At 42.0% G+C, this 21,967-nt stretch overlaps 1 protein-coding gene across 1 annotated transcript in view; it reads right to left on the minus strand.

Annotated features, from left to right (window-relative positions):
* Nucleotides 1–21,967, minus strand: part of LOC311487766 (protein TANC1-like) — a 98,001-nt gene that overhangs the window by 19,404 nt on the left and 56,630 nt on the right. Inside the window, exons 7-12 of the mRNA XM_084544129.1 lie at nt 19,105–19,428; nt 6,017–6,139; nt 4,787–5,068; nt 4,404–4,558; nt 1,830–2,061; nt 1,081–1,247 (exon numbers count right to left, since the gene is read on the minus strand). Coding sequence (XP_084400255.1) covers nt 1,081–1,247; nt 1,830–2,061; nt 4,404–4,558; nt 4,787–5,068; nt 6,017–6,139; nt 19,105–19,428 — 1,283 coding nt within the window. The remainder of the gene's footprint in view (nt 1–1,080; nt 1,248–1,829; nt 2,062–4,403; nt 4,559–4,786; nt 5,069–6,016; nt 6,140–19,104; nt 19,429–21,967) is intronic.

The raw sequence follows: 21,967 nt of genomic DNA on the forward strand, positions 1-21,967 counted from the left end.
TACTGATGTCCATCCAATCTTTTCATATAATTTGCAGCACTGAGTTCATAGACAGCTGCCAGTGGTTTAATGGTAGGGGCTGCCAATATGGTGCATTGTACAGTTTTTTTAGTAGCGAATTAAAAAGCTGTGTTTTAATATACAAGCAAGTCCAGAGGTTATAACACAACTTCCCTCCTATTAAAAGACTGTTTGTCCAATAGACACCAAAGACTGCTTACATTCCTTTCACAAACTGTGTTGAGTGCAGTCAGCTGGGAAATCAGGAAAAAATAAATCATTCCACATCATAAACTTATCCTGACGGATTAAAAGAAATGCATAACAGCTGAATACAAAATATCGGTCTCAGAATATGTTACTTACACTGAGAAGAGCACTGCCGTGAACTGAATTCTAAACGGCTCACAGTTGCAGGATACAAACAAATAGGCTGGACTCACTTCTTAGTGCACTGCATGCTGATGGACAATATTTTCGGCCTGGGCTCTGCCTGGGCATTAATAACTTGAAGCCTGGATGTCAGTCAGCTAGCACATTATTATCGCAGGCTCAGTACTTCATCCCGGCAAAGAAAATCAGTTGTGGTGTGCCTCATCATCCATGTCAAACCCTTGGCTCTCTCCAGCGAGAGTTCAACACAGGCCCAGAACATCTCTGTAACTGGTCAAACCAGTGTCACCAAGCTAGTCGAAGCTCAAAGTGATTGACTGCTCTTTTCCTGTTATACAGTCTTGATTCCTGGGTCAGTGAGTGTCAGTTCTTTTTTAAAAAACGTTTCTGGATACAATTGAGCCCGTGGAGAGTAGAATATGACAAGCTGGAGCAGCTCAGGAAAAAATCTTTCAACTTTCACACTTGTCAGAATCTACAGGGTCTGAAGTCAGTTAGTGAGTGTCTCGAGAAGTGACAGCAGATCCAGCTATCCGTTTGTTATATTCTACCACTGACTTAGTTTGGATTGAAGCTTGCCCGCTGTAAGGGCTGCTCTTAACTCTTCCACTTACTTCCACTCTTTACTTGTGTTTGAATATTCTGTTCTGGTTAGGCTAAACAAGCTCATGAGGAGTTCCTGCTTACCAGCAAGTTAACTCGTACAGTGACCACCAGTTTAAGCCAGGGGGGGAACTTGGCAATGATCTTAGTGATGAAGGAAGCGATGGTGTCTCCGTAGTCAGGCTTGTGGAACTCCGCTTCGTTCAGCCCGTCTATCAAGATGATGTGGTCCTCCTCTGGAATTCTCCGCTCTGAAAACACATACACAAAAACCCACAACGGTAAGACAAGGTGCACTGAGGTACAGCTCGTAACATTATTAGTTCAGCTAAAATACCCTGTGGTGAGAGCGCAGAGACGGGGACAATTCTCTCCTACATGCACAGACGTTTAATTTGCTTTGTAATAACAGTTTCAGTGGCAGCTGATTGAGTTACTGCGTGGAATTAGGGACAAATAAAAATTGTGTTGGTATTTTCGTACACATTTAAATCTTAGTTATATTGCTAGGATGGAAATAAATGAATGTTTCAGACATGTTACATCACAGTTATTTGGCAGATGCGTTTTGACAATCAATATCTTGCTTTAAAAACAACTGGCATCAGTCAAAGGTATCATCTCCTGTAAAGGTTATCAAAATAAAATAAACATGTTTAGAAGAAAATTCCCATCTCCATGGGTTTCAGAACGCAGACAAAACTATTGACTATAAAACTTCAAGTACGGTTTTCTTAAGAACTGTGCAATATTGGGAGAATAAAACACTAGATGAAAAGAAAAAAAAAAGAAAAGAATATTCAAAAAACTAAATATTGCAATGTGTGTTTTACCTTTACGAAGGTTGGCTAATGGCTCCAAGACTCCCCTCCGGAAAGCAGCCATGGGGTCCTGGACACAGGAGCGCAGACTGAGCATGCTCTGAAGGTGCGGCTCTTTCAGCAACAGCTCTCGGTACGCGCCGAGTTGGTGGGCTCTGCACAGCAGGGCTGCGATGCTATGTACAAATTCTGGCACCAAGCAAGTGTACGTGTTGTCTGCCTGGCAATAATGATATGCCACCACCTGAAACACAACGGGAAAAAGGGAAAAACAGGTAAACTGTCTTTAAGTAATGAATATTAATAAATAACCAAAGCTGAGACTATTCAAATACTTAAAAGCATTTGCACAAGGCAACAACTGTGGCAACTAAAAACACTCTTCAATCAGTTGAAAACATGATTTTATCCAGCGTAGTCCACAAAGAAAGGATGATGGCGTAACTGGGCAACAGCTGACCACCTCAAATAAAAAAGCCAGATCCCAGGTGGAGTTCTAAAAGAAGAATCTTCTGTGTCTGAGCAGGTTGCTGCAGTGTCCCAAGGAGGTCTGATTTAATAGGAAAGAGGAGGATAGAGGTGGGGAAAAAGGAAAAGGAAATGCCCTTGGGATGTGTGACTCTGTACTAATTACAGTCCAACCTGGAGGAGCTGACACACTTGCTGGGGCAGCAGCAGGAGTAGGAGGAGGAGGAGGAGGAGCAGGTGACCGGTTCCTGTGCTGGCTTTACCTCTCCTGCTGCTGCCTATTGCACCATTAACAAAGATGTCAAGCTTCTTACAGACAAAAGCCTCATGGCATCTGATTTTTTCAGATCGGAAAGTGGCTTTGGTAAATGGCAAAATATAAACAAACACTTCAAATGAATCTGCAACAAGGACTGGTCCAAAGTGAGCTATTAGGAAAGACAGAGGCAAGCAGGATGTCCACGGTCAACAGCACTTTCTTGTTTTACTAAGACTTCTGAACTCTGTTTTCTTGGGTGATTTTATGCGTCACACAAATTGGGGGGTTTTGTCAGAAAGATGTTATAACCAGGCAACCAAAGAAAATAATGGCCAGCGAAGTAACCTGCTGATAGGCCCCTAACTGCGGCGATAATCTATTTTAGATTACAAGTCATGCAGACTACTGCCCCATCAATAAACACTACGAATCTCAACGCAGGGTGACGCAACACTCTGCAGTGAACCTGCAGTAGTCTAATCTCCTGCTGTAACAATGAATTTCTATTGAGAAACAATCCCTAATTGTGTGTCTCTTTGTGATAGATAGAATAAGATATAAAACATGTGATACACCATAAACCATAAAATCTAATAGCCTTGCAGCCCCAGTTGTGAGACCACTTTCGAATCAATGATTAAAAGGAACTGGCAGAATTTGACAGAAGCTGCTCAGTGTTGCATCAGTGTGCCCACATCACAGGAACAGAGCCCCTGTGAGGGCGCCCATTGGAAACACTTTACACAGTAATTGGCTCATGAGATATTGCTTGGGTTTCGGAGACATTTGGGTGAACCTCGGTGCATAAAGTTAGCTGCCTGCTAGCAAACTACAGCAGTAGTCTCACCACTATTTCGGACTCACCCCGGACAGTGTGTTAAACCCTGATGGTGTTTCAGAGACATTAGGTTGTAGTAAGTAATATTAAAATAAGGATAAAGCAGGATCAGTGACAGATATCCACATCAGCAAGTGCCATTAATAAGCCGCCACCCATCAAATTGAGCTATTCGTATCAAGAAAATGCCATTTTGATTCAAAAATCTCTCAGCCTTAGTTGTTAGAAATGTCATCATAGTAACGGCACAGGTACTAAATGCCTCTGAGAAATTCACTCAATTGAAAATTTTTCCAAACTGTACTGAATGTGCAGGTATCGCATGCTACAGCTCTGAGCGATGAGGTTTAATAAACAGCACACAAGGACAGGGGAAAAGTGCAGGAGAAACTAAAAGACATAAAACAGCAATGTAAGACAAATTTCATTAAAAAGAGAACATTTTAAACTGGCAGAGTGAGGGCTTCTCTGTCCGCTGAACAGTTCTGAAAGGAAAATGTATGCCTGGCTTGTCTGTCTGTGTCTTTGCTGCCAACCCCGTCACAGGCAAGTGGTCTACAATATTGATGAGGGTGTAGCTGACTAAAACGCAGAAACGCTCAAACTGTTCACTTGCTATTGCACTTATAACAGCAGAAACATTTTGACATATTTCTGTTCTTACCACGAGTTAGATGAGAGGATCCAGACCCCTCTTAGACCTGTCTACCAATAGCTCCAGCCAGCACTAAATCAAACTCTGTTAACCCTATCTGTTATTTTACTTTGTTAAAACGACTTGGCTATGGGTGTGGCATGGCTGTTTCGAATGGTTAAAGATTGCGAATGCATCTAAATAATAATAACCAGACTTGATATAAAAACAACCAATCCATTCATCCTTGTTAAAAATAAATTGCTTGGATCCTGTGTTTTGATGTGTACAGATTACTATGAGCCACTGCATGTTTTCTTTTTTTTTTAAACAGATCTTCATCTTTGACAAGCCGTTCAATTAATTTGGGTTTGGTTCCAGTCATACCTTCGCAGCCAGACGTTTGACAGCCTCCTCCCTGCGTCGCTGCATCTCAGGGGTTCCGGGGCAACTGTTTGTCCTCAGTGTGTTGGTAGCGCTGGATGGTGGAGTGGGCTGTGGGGGCTGGCTGAGGGGAAGTTCTGTGCTTGATCCCGCACCACCTGGAATACATCGACACACACAGTCTTTAAATCGATAAAAACCATTAACGGAGATTCAAGTAGCATAATTGGCGAAATGCCTTTAATATTAGGTAAGTAAGTTCAATTTTAGATTGTCGCATAGCCTCTAGCTAATAAATAAATAGTATACATGCTATAACAACATAAACTACAAAATGTGCAGTTAATGCTGTACTCTCATTCAAATGCAAATACCAAAATTGTTACTTTTAGGGGAGGCGCTGGGACTGTTGGACGCGATCTGCCGCATGCGTCCCCCGTGGCAGCTCAGCGCCACGAGCCTCGAGATAATGGCCGTCTTTCCATAACCCACGCTGCCCACCACAACAGCGCCGTGGTTCTCGGTGGACTCGCCGGCCTTCAGGACATCCTCGAGCTGCTGAAACAGCCAATCTCTGCCCACGAATACGGAGTCTGTGGTGATGCTGGGAACCTCAAACAGCAAGGGCTTGAGCATGATGTCCACCGGTTTGTAGGGAGCAAAACGAGCTGAGGAAAAAGAAATAAATTTAAATTATAAGTTTGCTGTTATTTTTTCCACAAACACTGGAAATGCTGCTTTTGGGATTCATCTCAATTCCTTTCATCTTGTCAAACCTTAAAAGGTCTTTTTAATACTGGCATCTTCAACTACAACACTGTCTTCTAGTTCAGCCTTAATTCTTCCCAGAATTAATTCATCAGCCCTCTCTTACTGTCAAACCTGCCAACAACTGTGGACAAGTTGTTAAGGAATGCTTCAAGTATCTCAATTATTTCAGCCTTCGGGAGTGCACCACATGCAGTACATCAAAACCCAGAACATTAGAGCTGATTAATGTTAATTTAAGTGGACTCTATCTGGTCCACTTCAACGCTAATTATATCACATAACACTCGTTCGCTCAGGAACACTCGAAAACGCTGATCCTAGTGCTATCGTCACTACAGCCACTAACATCACTGCTGCCACTACTGCGAACTGCCTATGATTTGTGGTTTTACACGTAATGTTACCTTCAACTTCAATTTTTTTTAATAACTTTTAATGAACAAGCAACAATGGCCAAGAGCAATTTGAATTCCCACATGCTTTCAGTCACTTCAGTCTAGAAAAGATTTCCATTTGTTTTAGACTGTAAGACCGAGAGTCATGAGACTGTCTGCACTCCCTGGCTATAACAGAGCTGTAAAACCAAGCACATTCATACACATAGAGCAGAACAGAACAGACTGAACAGACGCTCGTCTCAGTGTTCACATGTACATAAAACTTAATCCACCGTCATTGGGATAAATAGTCTGAATATCTGATGACGACTTGCTCAGTTATTCGTTGTGTGGGATTTTTTAAGTGACACTAAGGATTTGAAACTAATTAGCTGAGGCATTTTCTGACACAGTCTCGGTAATGGTAATTTTCTGTGTCTCTACATGAATAACACACAGCACAGTCACCTTTTGAGTCCTGAGGAGGCCTTCCTCCTGTGTTATGCCAGGGTAGGCGTATGGATGTCCGCAGGGGAGTGTTGCGCTGTTCATCGAGGAAGCTCAGGTCCTCCAGCTTTGTGGAACTGGTTGCTGTGAACGGAGACACAGACGTGACAAAAATAAAAGGGAAGAAGGCGCTCCGGTGCCTCTCGAGTGTATTTGTCACAACAACTATAAAGAGAAAAACCGACACACAAGAGTAAAACATGCCATCTCTGAGAGAAGATGAGTGAAGGAGAGGTGAGCCAGTGTGCTCTGACATTTGCAGTTTGCTTGGGGCCATTGTGTGCAAGTACCAGCATACTGTAGCAGGAGGAATGGCAGTATCCCAAAGTGAAGACAGACATGCTTCGTTTTTCTTTGATTTGAGCTGACAGCTACACACAATACAGCAGTGAGAGGTCTGTCCCCACAAACAACCCCGCTGGGCTCCACAGAGAGCGCAGGTTACATTTACCTTTCATAAAAATACAAAGCTAGTTGTGGCAAGCTATAGAAATGTTCCACTGCTGGCTCACTGCTGTTCTCCTCAGACACTGCTACTAATGTACAGGGCATACGACTTTAATCCCAGCACTTTAATGTAAAACAGGCTGCGATATCTGCAAAACTCATCTGTCAGCATTAAGAAAAAATAATAAATCCAGTTCACAACTTGGATATTCAAAGCTAAAGTCTAACCAGATTTCATTAGAATTCAAATTTGAAGTAGAAGGAGTCTCACAGCAGGAGATGTTTTCAATCCGTAACTAAGCTGCACACATGAACGACTTGATGAGTCAGTGATTACAAAGCAATTGTGGTTTGAAGTATGAGCCATAGTTTGTTAACCTAATAAAGATGTGCATTAGCGCAATAAGGATTTTCGTCCAGCCGTTGCTCATTTTTCAACCGTGCCATCACCAACGTGACCCATGCTCTCCTGGCCCCGCTGAAGAGCAGAACCGAAGCATCTGTTTTCTTCTACATCAGCCTCAGCTGGGAGAGTGTGTCACAAACGCTCAACCGCTCTCTTCACTCCCTCACTAGGTCGCTAACTCACTCTCTGGAATGTACCACTAATTAAAACCCGTCTGCTGGCAAGAGTCGCTGAGGAAGCTGCCATCAATACAACATCGACTGGTATAAAAGAGGGCCCTGACGTTACTTTTATTGCAGCGGATTGTGCTTTTGCAAATCACTATGTTGGACAAACTTTCAGCAAACAAAGTAAAAGGGGAGAAACAAAAAACAAATCAATGCAACAACAAAACTAATTTGATCCTAAAGCTACAACTACTCACATCCAACAGCGAAGCCAGGAATGACATGGAAATGAAATACTGGGGCAGGCATAGAGGCAGTCATGCGGGGTGCAGGACCCTCAGTTAAAACCTCTTGAGAGTCCTCCCAGTGGATGAGCTCACCGAGGGCACAGAAACGATTCCTCTACCCCACTGCTCCCTCGCGGACACACTGGCAGCTTAGCAGAGGGCTTGGCTACCCCCTCCTTACTAGCTCACCCACACACAGCACCCGCAGCATTAGGCACTTGCTAAATGAACACGGTGCCGACCAAAAGAGCGTCACCCTCGCTACATTTGTAACACACAGGCACACATCATGTCAGCCCAAGTGCATGTATTTGTATCAGAGAATTAGAGGAAATAAAAAAGGAAAAAAACAAGTGGATTCGGTCTCTGGTGACTGATTGCAGTTTGTAATCGGCGACTACAGCGGTATTAATCAACAGTCCTGGATGGAGAGGGGTGTAGCAGGGGTGAGAAGGAGGGATGTGGAAAAGAGAGGTAGAAAAAATATGTGAGTTAGAAATGAGTACAAGAAATAATAGGGCATGGATACTGTGAGAGGTGAAGAAGAGGAATATGTATGAACAGATAGAAAATCAATTCAATTCAATTCAATTCAATTTTATTTATATAGCGTCAATAACAATACAAATCGTCTCAAGACGCTTTACAAAAACCCGGCCTGAAACCCCCAGAGCAAGCCTGAAGGCAACGGTGGCAAGGAAAAACTCCCTTTTAACAGGAAGAAACCTCGAGCAGAACCCAGCTCATATGGAGGGACCCATCTGCCTAAGGCCAGCCGGGTACAGACAGAAGAAAGAGAGAAGAGAACAGCAAAGAGAGAAGAGAAGAGAACAGCAAGATAAACATACATCTGTCATAGATACACATATCTGACTAAAGTGTACATGTGGAATCTTATGATACAAACTGATGATGTTACATGACAGTTTGAAAATGTAAGAGGAATCATAGGCAGGTTGGAGAATTGTTCATTCAGGTAGGAGTGGATAACTGCAGGATTCCATGAAGACTGGGCAGGCTGATGAGACCACGACAACAGATGTAGTATAGAGCTCCACGGGAAACACACCACTCCAGGCCAGAGATACTCACAAGAAGAGGGGGGAAGGGGGGGAAGGGGGGTGGGACACACACAGCAGTAAACATTCTACATAGTAATAGCACAGAATTGTATGACTAGTAGTATATAGGAAATTAGAGGGCAAGAGCTCTGTGCCAGAGAAAAGAAAGTGGAGGATGCGAGAGAGGAGAGAGAAGAAAGAAGGAGGACATGTGTTTGGTGCATCGTCCCCCAGCAGCCTAGGCCTATAGCAGCATAACTAAGGGATGGTTTAGTCCAGCCCTAACTATAAGCCTGATCAAAAAGGAAAGTCTTAAGCCTGACCTTAAAAATAGAGAGAGTGTCTGCCTCCCGAACCCAAACTGGGAGCTGGTTCCACAGGAGAGGAGCCTGATAGCTGAAAGCTCTACCTCCCATTCTACTTTTTGAAATTCTAGGAACCACAAGTAGGCCTGCACTTTCAGACCGAAGTGATCTGCTGGGATGATATGGTACAATAAGGTCTTTAAGATACGATGGAGCTAGGCCTTTAAGGGCCTTGTATGTAAGGAGGAGGTTTTTAAATTCTATTCTAGACTTTAAAGGGAGCCAGTGAAGAGAAGCTAAAACTGGAGTAATATGATCTCTCTTGCTAATTCCTGTCAATGCTCTTGCTGCGGCATTTTGAATCAACTGGAGGCTTTTTAAAGAGCTATTTGGACAGCCAGACAGTAATGAATTACAATAATCCAGTCTGGACGACACAAATGCATGAACTAGTTTTTCAGCATCACTCTGAGACAGGATGTTCCTAATTTTGACGATATTACGCAGGTGAAAGAAGGCAGTCCTGGTCACTTGCTTTATGTGACATTTAAAGGACATATCCTCATCAAATATAACACCAAGGTTTTTTACAGTAGTACTGGAGGCCAAGGTAATGCCATCCAAAGACACCATGTGATTAGATAATGAATCTCTGAGATGCTTAGGACCAAATACAATAACTTCTGTTTTGTCTGAGTTTAAGAGTAGGTAATTACAGGTCATCCAAGCCTTTATGTCTTTAAGGTATGCTTGGAGTTTAACCAACTGATTAGTTTCATCTGGTTTCATAGATAAATATAGCTGGGTGTCATCTGCATAGCAATGAAAGTTTATGCCATGTTTTCTAATAATCTTGCCTAATGGCAACATGTATAACGTGAAGAGTATTGGTCCTAGCACAGAACCCTGAGGAACTCCATAACTTACTTTTGTATAAGTAGAGGAATCATTATTGACATGAACAAACTGGAATCTGTCAGATAGATAGGATTCAAACCAGTCTAATGCAGTTCCTTTAATCTTGACCTCACTTTCAAGTCTCTGTAGTAAAATATTATGATCAATAGTGTCAAATGCAGCACTAAGATCTAGCAGAACAAGTATAGAGACAAGTCCACTGTCTGAAGCCATGAGGAGATCATTGGTAACTTTAACCAAAGCTGTTTCTGTACAGTGATGAACTCTAAAACCTGACTGAAACTCTTCAAACAGACCATTCCTGTTTAAATGGTCACACAACTGATTAGCAACAACTTTTTCTAGAATTTTGGAAATAAAAGGAAGGTTGGAGATTGGTCTATAGTTGGCTAAAACATCTGGATCTAGAGTGGCTTTCTTGAGTAAGGGCTTAATTACAGCAACCTTAAAAGACTGAGGCACATATCCTGTTAATAAAGATAAATTTATCTGGTTCAATATGGAGGTGTTAATTAATGGAAAAACTTCTTTGAGCAATTTAGTTGGGATTGGATCTAGAAGACAGGTTGATGGTTTAGATGCTGTAATTGTTGAAGAGAGCTCAAGAAGATCTACTGGGGAGAAGGATTCCAGATATTGATAAGGTCTTACAAAAGTTTCTAATGTCGCTGTACTTGCATCTTTAACAGCTGTTGGAAGGATGCCTTGAATATTTTCTCTAATGCCGACAATTTTATTTGTAAAGAAGCTCATGAAGTCATTACTACTGAGGGCTAAAGGAATAGATGGCTCAACAGAGCTGTGGCTCTTTGTCAGCCTGGCTACAGTGCTGAAAAGAAATCTGGGGTTGTTCTTGTTTTCTTCTATTAATGATGAATAATATGCTGTTCTAATACTACTGAGAGCTTTTTTATAAGTTGTTAAACTATCTTTCCAGGCTATGCGAGCTTCTTCAGAATTAGTGGAATGCCAAATTCTTTCTAGCTTTCGGGCTGCCTGTTTTAAACAGCGCAACTGTGAATTATACCATGGAGCTAGCCTCCTCCTATTTATGACCTTCTTTTTCAGAGGAGCAACTAAGTTTAAAGTTGAACTAAGCGATGCTGCAGTGCCATCGACAAAATAATCTATTAGTGCAGGGGTTAAATTGTGGTTGCTGTCGTCCACAACATTGGTACATGGCACTGAGGTAAATAAAGAAGGAATTAATTCTTTATATCTAGTTACAGCATCATCAGACAAACATCTACTGTAATGAAATGTCTTTTCAGTTCCTGTGTAATCCATTATTGCAAATTCAAAGGTTATGAGGAAATGATCAGACAAAAGAGGGTTATGAGTAAATACTATTAAACCTTCAGTTTCTATGCCATATGTTAGGACAAGTCACCACTAAAGCCTACTACTGACAACAGTGTGCCCCAAGACGATGTTTTTCTATTTAGGATTTTTTATGTACCGAACAAAAAAGCCACAGTGGATGTTTATTCAACACCAGACACACGGTAATGTAAAGCTATATTTGACTTGCTTCAGGAGTTTTAGTCCACACGCTCCTTCATTCCTGTTTGTGACAAATACATCCGTTTCTATTTTCTTCTTTTTGTTAAGTCATATTGCGCGCTATCGACGCTCCTTTCAAGGCCAAGAATTCCCACAGGATTCCTTCACATCCTTCAAATCCTCCTCTTCAGTCCCTTTCCTCCCCTCAACTCTCTGAATTCCTTCCCTATTCCCGCACATCCCCTCTCATTGATAAAACACACATCTGATACCTTGAAGTGTGTGCGAGCAGTGACTTTGAAGCCGTACAAATGTGTCAGACTCCATTCTGATGAAAATGGTATTCTTTTCTTTTCTTTTCTTTTTTTTTTCTCTCGGGCAGGTCTGCCCTTTGAAACCTTCTGTTCTGTGTTTCCCATGACAGAACAGAGAAGAGGACTGAGCTCCTCTGCTTCAGCCACTGCCCTCTCTCAACTGCCTGACCTGACTTCACGCTCCCCTTTACCAGTGGATACATCCCTGCCTTGTGGCACAGTATACTGAAACCACTGTGTGATACTGTACAACTAAGACAAGGAAATGATTTGTCTGCTTCTGAAAATTCTCTCTAAAATGCAAAATATTTGAATACTGTAACACAAATGGAAGTCTGATTCCAACTGTGATTCACTTGGAGGCAATAGAAGAATGATTACTTTATGTCACACTATTCATCTAATTATTCAAAAATCACATAGTAAACAGGCTAACCCATTAGGCTAAGTGCTTAAGAAATTGGGTAATAAACACTGACAGGGAATAAGTATATTCACCCATCTAAACCTATCTGTGATGAGTTGTGAAGATGGAGGTGAATTGTCTATACCGGTGGTTCCCAATCCTCTTTTGTCAAACATTTGATAAACATTGTAATTTTACTTTTATTTCTTAGGTGTAACCATATGATATGCTCTAACCTTACTACTTGTTTGCAATTGTATTTGTCCTGATTTTATTTTTTTAGCATGGCGTATGTGTGTTTTTGTGTGTGCCTGTGTGTAATGTTTGGTGATGAAGCGGCGCCCCCCCATAGTTCTACTGCACCCCCCGCACCCCCAGCTGGGGAACCACAGGTCTACACTAAACACATTAAAATCACCTCCAGCTCCAGTCCTTTCCTGATCAAAATCCCCTCATCTTAAGGTGAGTAAGCACATGAGGAAAACAAACTTTATGTGGAATGTCATAAATTCTCAGTTTGAGAGACAGTGTTTCCAGCTGCTGCATTAACAGGACATTTTCTCACCATGTGATACATTTGCTTCCATCAATAGGTTTGGCAGGCCGTGCTGCCTCTGCGCCAACTGTAGCCCTAACCATCTAAATGTAATATGGACTTGAACAATGGTGAAGCTTGTTGTGAGAAGCACACATGATCGGGGTAAAAACTGCCAGAGACAGTGAGAGGAAAACCACCGACTCCCAGCTGTGGCTGGTCGGGTGTAATTCAAAACAAAATCGAATATGATCAGTTTATTAACCACACTGGAGCTATTAAAAAACTTTCATGTGTTTAGACAATGTGGTGTTTTGAGCTAAATGCGAGCACACGAATTTGTCAATATCATGTTTAGCAAGTTCACTCTTTTAGTTTATTGTGTTAGGCTAACATTAATGACTAAATAATATGGCAATCCATTCTACTGCTTTTGTCTCAGTCATTACGAAAGTGGTGGACCAACCAACCAACAAATCAACCGACCAACAGACTTGCCAGTAAACAGAAATAACTGACTGCACTGTACAAACTCAAAAGCACAACAAACAGAGAGTAGCTTAAGAAGAGATTTAACATGAAAGACAAGTCAGGTCAAATCTCAAATCCATGCCGCCATAACAGTTTCTTAAAATCCGTTATGTAATTCTCAACAGTGGGATACTGTCAAACAAACTCAGCCAAATAGCTCTGAGGTGGCAGAGAGTACAGATCTAATACACTGCTCCTTTAAGACTGGACATTTGACAAATCCCGATCTCTTCCTGGAAGGTCACTGAGCAGAATTTTAAATGGCTCCTCAAAACTCAAATAGATTGATGTCTGTTCTTTTCTTCTGCTCCTGCTGTGACATACAAGCACCAAACAACTATCTGAAAATGGATCTTTTAGAAGATGCCTCTGTGACCTTTTCAGAGTGCTGGAGGATATGAATTAGTTATCTGCTTCCTTTTTGTTTTCATTTCTGTCTCTGAACTAAACCGATCAATGTCTACACAAAGCTGGAGGCCGAGGTGAACTCCATGGCTACCTGGAGACGTCATGAACGCTGACAATATGCAGGCATGTCTTTAAATGGGGCGATATAGCCTTAGGAAACAGCAGATGACATGGTCTCAAAAGGCACCAGAAAAGACATGAACTTACAGATTAAACTATTACAATATGCCTTGCTGCTCCAGTACCAAAGGCAGACTACAACATATTGGATTTAAAAAGTCATAACTTCAGGGCTGCACCGCTTTGAGAGTCATGGTTTTCTAATTACTGTCTGACCTCAGCTAAACTTACTGGATCACTGATTGTATTCACATGAGAAAAGGGAAGATGGCTTTTGTCTTTCTAATAAAACCGATGCATTGAAATGTTACCTTGTCAATATTCCCCAAGGTTTTGGTAGCGAAATAAAATCTCCTCCTGTCAACAAGACACAGACTGGGTGAGGACACAGTCCAACAGAGAGTCTTTAATCCATTATCACTTGTGAAGAGGGACTGGACCATGAGTTTTGCCAGAGGAACAGAGGACTTTGGAGTTAAAACAAACATTATGCCTCAAACCACAAAGCCCTCCTGAATGGCCAAACACTGCAGATGAACTGTGGCACCATTCCTCAGCCAGAGTAACCATAACTTCATCTGAGCAGCATAATCCAAGCAGCTCAAGATAAGATTTCAAAACCATGGAATTACCACAGCCACATCTAATATGGCCCTCTGACTATTTAAGCTTTTAGAAAAAGCTCAACTCAAATGGGTCAAAAATATGATTATATTCACCTAAGTATAGTGAAGAGAAAGGGTTGCAGAGAGTACTAGACACATAAAGTGAAATTTTGTCAATAATTTTACAAAGCAAAGTATGTGTTTCATACATTGAGGCTGGCATCACTGATATCTAAATGTGTTAATATCTAATATTTGACAGTCACAGTGCTGACTGCAGGGAATAAAACAACGGCGATGCCATATCTGGTGTGTGTGATTAATTTTCTGCACCAGTAGAACTGCATTTTATTTTAACAATCAATGATTTGTTTGGCAGAACTGAAGAGGGAAGAAACCCAATGCGACAGAATAGCCTAAAGGCCTTAAAACAGTAGTTACAAATGTAACTCTGGCTCTACGAATTCTCATGCCAGTCAGAAAGAGGAAAATATATCCAAGAACCGCTTCTAATCCTCCAGATATAAAAGGGAAACTCTGCATTCAGAGAAAGGCTTAGAGTCTAAAAAACAAATTTACAGATTATGTGTGTGGCTTTTCCTCACTGAGAGAATAGTAAAAGTAAAAGAGACTGCAGACTGCAATCTGACATTATGAAGGCCTTCCCAGTGAAGTTGTAATTCTGTAATCCTTCCAAAAACATCCACAGCAAACAGCAGCAAATATCACCAACAGTTAACTGCATGTTCTCCATCTTTAGCCTTACAGTTTTAATCAATAAAATGAGTGGATTACAAATAAATCTTCACCATCTCTAGACTGTAGCCTGTAAGAAGGTCATACTCATGTGTCGATGTTTTTGTGTGATCACTCCAATCTATTTAGTATCATTTCAATTTTGAGCACATCAATTAAACACTGTCTAAATAAGTTAGTTTTGTATATTGTGTTTCATCAAATACTTGGTAAAATTATTTTCATATTTTCCATCTCCTTTCTCAAATCTCTGATTAATTCCTACTGCTACTCTCCCCTAGTCTGGCTTTCAATATTTCATAATTATTTGATAGGTATACTATAGCTTACTGTTGTAACTGATTGTGAATTATAATACTGTACCATAATGAACAGAAATAAGAGTTGGTTTTGACTCAGATATCATGAGTCAAACTAAATTCTACTTCTCACAGGAAACTGTTTGTTAGTTGAGAGCTGCCTCTGCAGGTTTCTAATAGTGGGCTGTGGAAAGAGGAGTGGATTGCACTTTCACAGGAGGCTAATTGCATTCATAGAGGTTGTCTCAAAGCACCAACAAGCTCAGGAAAAAGCTATTCATATTTCTTTTAGGCTCTCTATGTATCTTACATTCCTTACACAGGGGGGGTATAAGCTGTGACCTTTAAACGCTATAGATTTTGATACATTTAAGAGACATCAATAGGGGGTTTGCACTTTCATGCTGCCTCACAAGATAGAGAAGAAAATATTCTACAAACGGTGGCCAAGATGACACCTTGCCGATTAGTCCCTAAACTACCAACTAATAATCTAATGTTCCTAATGAGACGTCTAAATTCAGGCTGACAGGTGGTGTGTGCCAACATTTGCTCAACTTGCCACAGCACGTGTAGGCTCCACACAGCGCTGTTCCCACAGAAGTACTGGAGTAATCCTGCTACACGATACGCCTGTGTGTATTCACCGAGGTAGTGCAAATGACACTTCTCAGCAATACGCAGACATTCCTTCTATATGCATAGCTAGCATTTTGGAGGTCCAGAAACACACACATTGATTGGCATTAGACAGATGGACAAAACACACCTCAACTAACCTCCAACTATCTGCAGTTTAGTCAATCACTACAAAGGCCGATACAAATGTACATTAACGCCACATTAACTGTATATCAATGGCATTGCACTAAACAGTAACAACTGTCTGAAGAGTACAGTTCTACTTCAACAGTACCACGAATAGTTTAACGGTCATGACATTTGGACTGATTGTACAAAAATAATCACATCCCGAGTGAACTCCAATGAGTATACACCCATTTCTCATCCGTAACAGGGTAAAAGTAGCAATGAGCTAACCAAGGTAGCCTGCCCAGAAGTCCTTTCCCAAGCCACACACACACACCAGCTGTTCCCCAGGGAGTCTCGGGCATTCCCACGCTAGATCCAGGCCTTCCCAGTTGGATGTATCCTGTGCACCCCCTGATGCCCAAACAACATTAATTTGCTTCTTTCAGTTTCAAGGAGCAGTGGTTCTACTCAGAGCTTCTTTCAGCTCTTCAAAGAATGCCTTAAAAAGAGCCCTGTCGCTACGGGGAAGAAGATTCATTTTAGCTCCTATAAAGAAAGAGCACAATTCAGGCTTTAGATTTATTTTCATGCTGGACCTCCTTGTCCTTACTTAATATCTATCAACAAAATGAATGCATTTTCATATCAGACACAGTATTCAATATGCTGGCCTACAAACAAATAACTAACAATAGTTACCAAGGTTCTGGCGCACAGAGTGAATACACTAATGATGGCTACATTTTCTGTTTGCTTCTCACGAAGACATCTCCATTTAACGCCTTCCTGCTTCAGTAATTACTTCTTTAAAGTCATTATTTGTTACTGAATACAATTTCCTTGAGCATTATCTGAAGAGAGGCGCTGTCCATGTCACAACATGACACCAACACAGACTGGTTTTAGGCGCAGACGTAGTTGTCTCATCATGTCCTTGACATCCTCTCCCAGGGTTTTGTCACACAGCGTAGAATCTAAGGTGTGAATTCTGCAGGTCCCCAGAGGGCAACACTGCATAACTATGACATCAGCCCGTAAACTCCGGGAGCGCACACGGAAACAAGCACACATAAATCGTCAGATATTTCCTGCGCTGTTTGTTTTAAGAGAGAATGTGCGTGTCTGGACCGCTCAGCTTTATGTCACACAAAATAAAGATGGAGGAGGCAGATTATCAAAGAGCAAAAACACTTTAATCTAGCAGTTAAAAGTTACTGAATTTAATCAAACCAAGGGAGGAAGGAGCAAAGTATTTGGGCCTTGGCAGCTGCTACATCCAGGCAAAAAAGGTGAAGTAAAACAACATATTCCTAGGGAACACATATTCATCATAAAATATCTCCTAGCAAAAACTCTCACATGGTCAAGGACATACTGCCCATTGTCCTCTCGGCTGGATTTGAGCAAGATTTGAGCAAACCAGCAAGGTTTTTCATTGACTCTTTGTCTCTGTTTTGGCCACTCATCTGACCTGAGCCCGCTTTTTATGCTTCTTTCTGCAGTTTCTGTGCAGCCTGCCCCTGCTGCTGTAATTTCCTATGATTTCACCTCACCAGCGGCGCTCTCTGCTTACACTATGCAGTGTATACTTTTCGTCTGCACTACGAACTGTGAAGGGTAGCCTATCCTCCATCCAATCTACATTTTCCTTAAATGTAGATTGGATTTCCTTAAAGGTAGATTGGATTTTCCGTTTGTCATTTCCGTAGATTGTTTTTTACACCCGTTTTACAGTATTTTATACCGAAAACGCAACTCATTAGGACGATAGTCTCCTTATTGGCTGGTCAGTTGGCTAGTTGATAAGCTCTTGACTGACCAATGAGAATTTAGGCAGGCAATTGTAAGTGATACTTCCATTAGGAGAAAAGCTCCAAATGAATAGAATTACAGGATTAATCCATTGTCTTAAGGAGAGTATACACAAGAAAAGCAGCAGTGTGGTGACAATGGACTATGAAATATTAATGAAATTCTGCGAGTGGTGGAAAAGACAAAATAGCTTTGGTCAGTGCTATGTGGCCAGGCACCAAGCTGAACTAATCTCAACTTGGTGCAATTGAGGCAACGATCAATGGGGGCGATTAAGGTGACTGACATGTTTATTGCAGGGAAATACAATCCACAACTTTGGTTTCTGCCACCAAATTCACCCAAATGGAGCAGGGGGAGGCACACCATTATAAAGCAAATATGTTAAAATAATTATTAATATATATAATTCTTTTGGGTTAATAAGGCTGCCAGACAAAGTGCACTCAGAGAATTAAAGCCGATTTAGTAAATCTAGGAATATAATGCAGTATTTTTTCTTCCGCAACCTACTGACTGTTTGAAAAGTGGGAGCGATTTCCGGATTTTCTTTGGTTGACTACATCTCTATTACTCATACTATTTTATCTTTTGGTCTGTCAATCAAACACTTGAGTCATGCCCTTTAAAATCCAACAACTGTCCCTGGCTTTGTGAATCCTGAGGGTTTAACAGAGCTTAAAATAATAGTTCTCAAATACCGGTTCAACCATGGCATTCAGTGAGGATTTTTTTTTATTTTTTTATTTTTATTTTTTTATTTCTGCAGCAACTTAGTCGCCCCCTGCTTTTATACATTACCACAGTTATAAAGATATAAAGGAAGGCGTAAAATGTTTGGCTATTTGCGCTACAACAACAGGGCCAAGGTCAAAAGCCCCAATGGCCAAACAGAGGACAGCAGTATGATGGAGAGCTGGGAATAGAAAAGGGGGGAAAAGACATGAGGGAAAAGGGGTTAGCGGGGAATATCAACAACTGTGACAGCTGTGTGGATATGGTGAGCTGAACCACAACTTGGAGGTTCCAGGGCAGGAATGCAGAACAGATCAACCAAACAGTGGCTTGTGCGTAGGTCCGACACAGCAGGCACGTTGAGGCACAACACACGACAGCTGCCTAATCCCAAACCTCTGCCTTGATGCCCCGCTCTGAAAAGCATAACTTGTTCTCTGGGACTACTAACTTCTCATGTCATACACTGTATCAGTACACATGCTTGTACACTTCTGTGTCTACCACTTGCATGGACTAAAGTGACGTGCCACTTGTCAGCCTCAGGCACATGTCACATCAGTGTCTTGAGCTGACTAGCAATGCAATGCAGTGAGGCAGATACAGTTGCAGTATACAGCACTCCTTCCTATTCAGCTATTAACATCCGGATGTCAAGACTCAAATACGTAGGGTTCTTACCCGCTACAGAGTTTGGCCTTGGCATCATGAGGGACAATGTCGTCTGCGGTGGGTATGGAATGGGTCCCTCAGGTGAGTGACTTGGAGGCTGTGGTGGACCAGATCCTCCTGCTGATGTGTTGTGCTGCTGGTCTGTCCTGGACGGGGTGTCGGCTGGAGTTGCCGTGGCGCTGCTGGAGTCTTCTTCGGCCACAGGAGAGCAGGTGTCAGCCCGCACGCTCTGTGCCAGGCCATGGTGCCCGCTGCCTCTTAGGCTGCCATCTTTACTCCACTCCAGGCTGGAGCCACTGCGATCGTCATTCTCAGAAGAACTAGTGATGGTGGCTGCGAGGAGATGAAAACGGAGAGGGGAATTTCAGCAAGTGAGGGAAGTAAGACGAGGCCAAGGGGCAAGATATATCACAGTAATGTGCTTTGTGTGCTATAAACATTTATCTGTCTTAATCTTTAGGAGATACTGAGCTGTAATAGAACTTTTAACTTTAAGTCCCTGCTTTTCCTCATTGCCCTTATCAACACTGTTCAGAAGCTCATTTTATATTTACAGCCACAGTCTGGCTCCACTAATGAAAACTGGAAAGCACTGATAGCACAGATTGTTGAGTTTATTCAGCCCAGACTGTTCTCATGTCTTTTGGTCTATTTAAGGATTATCATTTCAATATCATACAGTACACTGATCACGCATATAATTATGACCACTGACCATCTTGTGACAATACAATGTTCTGCTGGGAAACTTTTGGACCTGGCATTCATGTGGATGTTACTTAGACATGTACCACCCACCTAGACCAGACCAGGCACCCCCACCCCATAGCAATGACACTCCTTGATGGCAGCAGGATGCAGCCTGACACAGACACCCACACAAAAACAGTTTAGGAACAACTCAAAAAAACATGAAGAACAGCACAAGGTGTTGACCTGGCCTCCAAATTCACTAGATCCCAAACTGATCAAGTATCTGTGGGATGATCCACAGAGGCCCCTCCCCTCAGCCCATAGGACCCAAATGCCCCCACTAACAACATTCTGTTGCCAGACACCACAGGACACCCTCAGAAGGCCCATGTCCATTCTCTGATGAGTCACAACTGTTTTGGAGGCACAAGTAAGACCTAGACAATATGAGGGAAGGTGGTCATAATGTTATGCCTGATCGGTATATAAACCACTGGACACGCTACTGTGAATTTATACTTACATATGTAAAGTGAAGAATGAAGAAAGCCTTGAAAAACATGTTTGAGTCCAGACAGGTGTTTTGCTTATAGGCGGACAAATCCTTTAATCCTCCCCCGGGCCAACGCAGCCATCTAACACAATCCTTAAAGCTGAGTGGAGGGCCAGAGCTACACAATGCCAGGCAGCTGGATACAGAAACATCAGCACAGGCAACGGACTAGAACTGACCAGCCAGCTGGCTGTGTTTGCATCACACACTGCTAATCTGGATTTCATAATGCCGCGGCACGTTGCATCATCACTAATATTAATATAGCAAACACATTTTGGACCTTGTGAGTCCTGCACTGTGTACCTGGGCAAATATAAAGTCACTCACTACAGCAGTCACGTATTGTATATACCAGCTCCGAGCATGGCATTAAAAGTTAGATTGATTGCTCACTTGGTTGAACCACAGGCCCTGGCAAGGTATACATTATTATTTATTCACACCTAGGGATACCTTGACTTTCTAATCATACGAGGAGCTGTGTGTAGCCATTCCTTAAGGCCTGTTATAAGTTCTCCTCCTCCTCTCCTCAAGCACAAACTCTTGTGCGAGCTGTTTTTTAAATGTTAAAACATTGCAATGTCTCACCAATTCCACCAATGAGCTTTTAATGCAGCAAAGTCAAATAAATGCTGCTCTGAAACGAGAGTAAGACTGAAACAGGGGACATTAATCACAGACAGGAATCTGACTTGTGGACGCACCACAGCTTTGTTCTTTTCCTTCCAACGCAATTTCACCAAGGCGGGCGGGTGGGATGTTGTAGACCAGCGGTTCTTAACGCCCCTCAACCATGCACAAAAGTACACAGTAGACTAGCTTAATGCCAGAGTCAGCAATATAACAATTTAATTTAATAGGGTGCTGCTGCACACATAGGACTGGAGAGGCTGGTCAGTCAAAGCCTTAACGTCAACAATTCAACTACTTCTTATATTGCTAGTTAGACTTAATACATACAGTTAGTATTTGGTTGTCATATGGATATGCAGTAAATACTGGTGGTGGGGGGTGGAGAGGCAGTAGCGAGTTCACCAAAAGCAAAGAAGTTCATGGATTTCTGCAAATTTGGTATTATATTTCTGATCCTCTCTCATTCACTGACTGACTGAAGTCTACTGGGACCAACACAAGGAGCACAAAGAGACTGAGATAAGAGTCACCACTCAAACTATGTTTAAAGTGGCCTCATTTAATTTCATATCAACTCATTTAACCACCTTTCCAATTACATACGATCCTCAGGTTAAGAAACGAGGTTGTGGACAAATGTTACATTTAGGCCTTCTCTTGCAAAATTCATTTTGATATAAGACCAGCCACGTTGACTGCATGCTTGATCCTGGGTGGTGTCGCTGCTCCAAGCTGGAAGATAATATCACAGCTTCTATAAATTATTTAGCGGCGGGCGATGATATTGCTCTGGGGGGGACAGAATGACTGGCTGGTGGTAATCGGTTATGTCAGCTCTGGAGTATTGGAAATCCGAGCTGTTGTCTTATATTTGGCTTCGATACGTATTACTGCTGCACAACTATCATGTCAGCCCATTTCCTGAAAGAATCCTAAAATGTGATTCCCCTGTTAGTTCACATGTAGACAAGAGAAAACTACAGCCATTAG

This window comes from Chelon labrosus, assembly GCF_963514085.1.
Source record: "Chelon labrosus genome assembly, chromosome: 5".
NCBI lineage: Eukaryota > Metazoa > Chordata > Actinopteri > Mugiliformes > Mugilidae > Chelon > Chelon labrosus.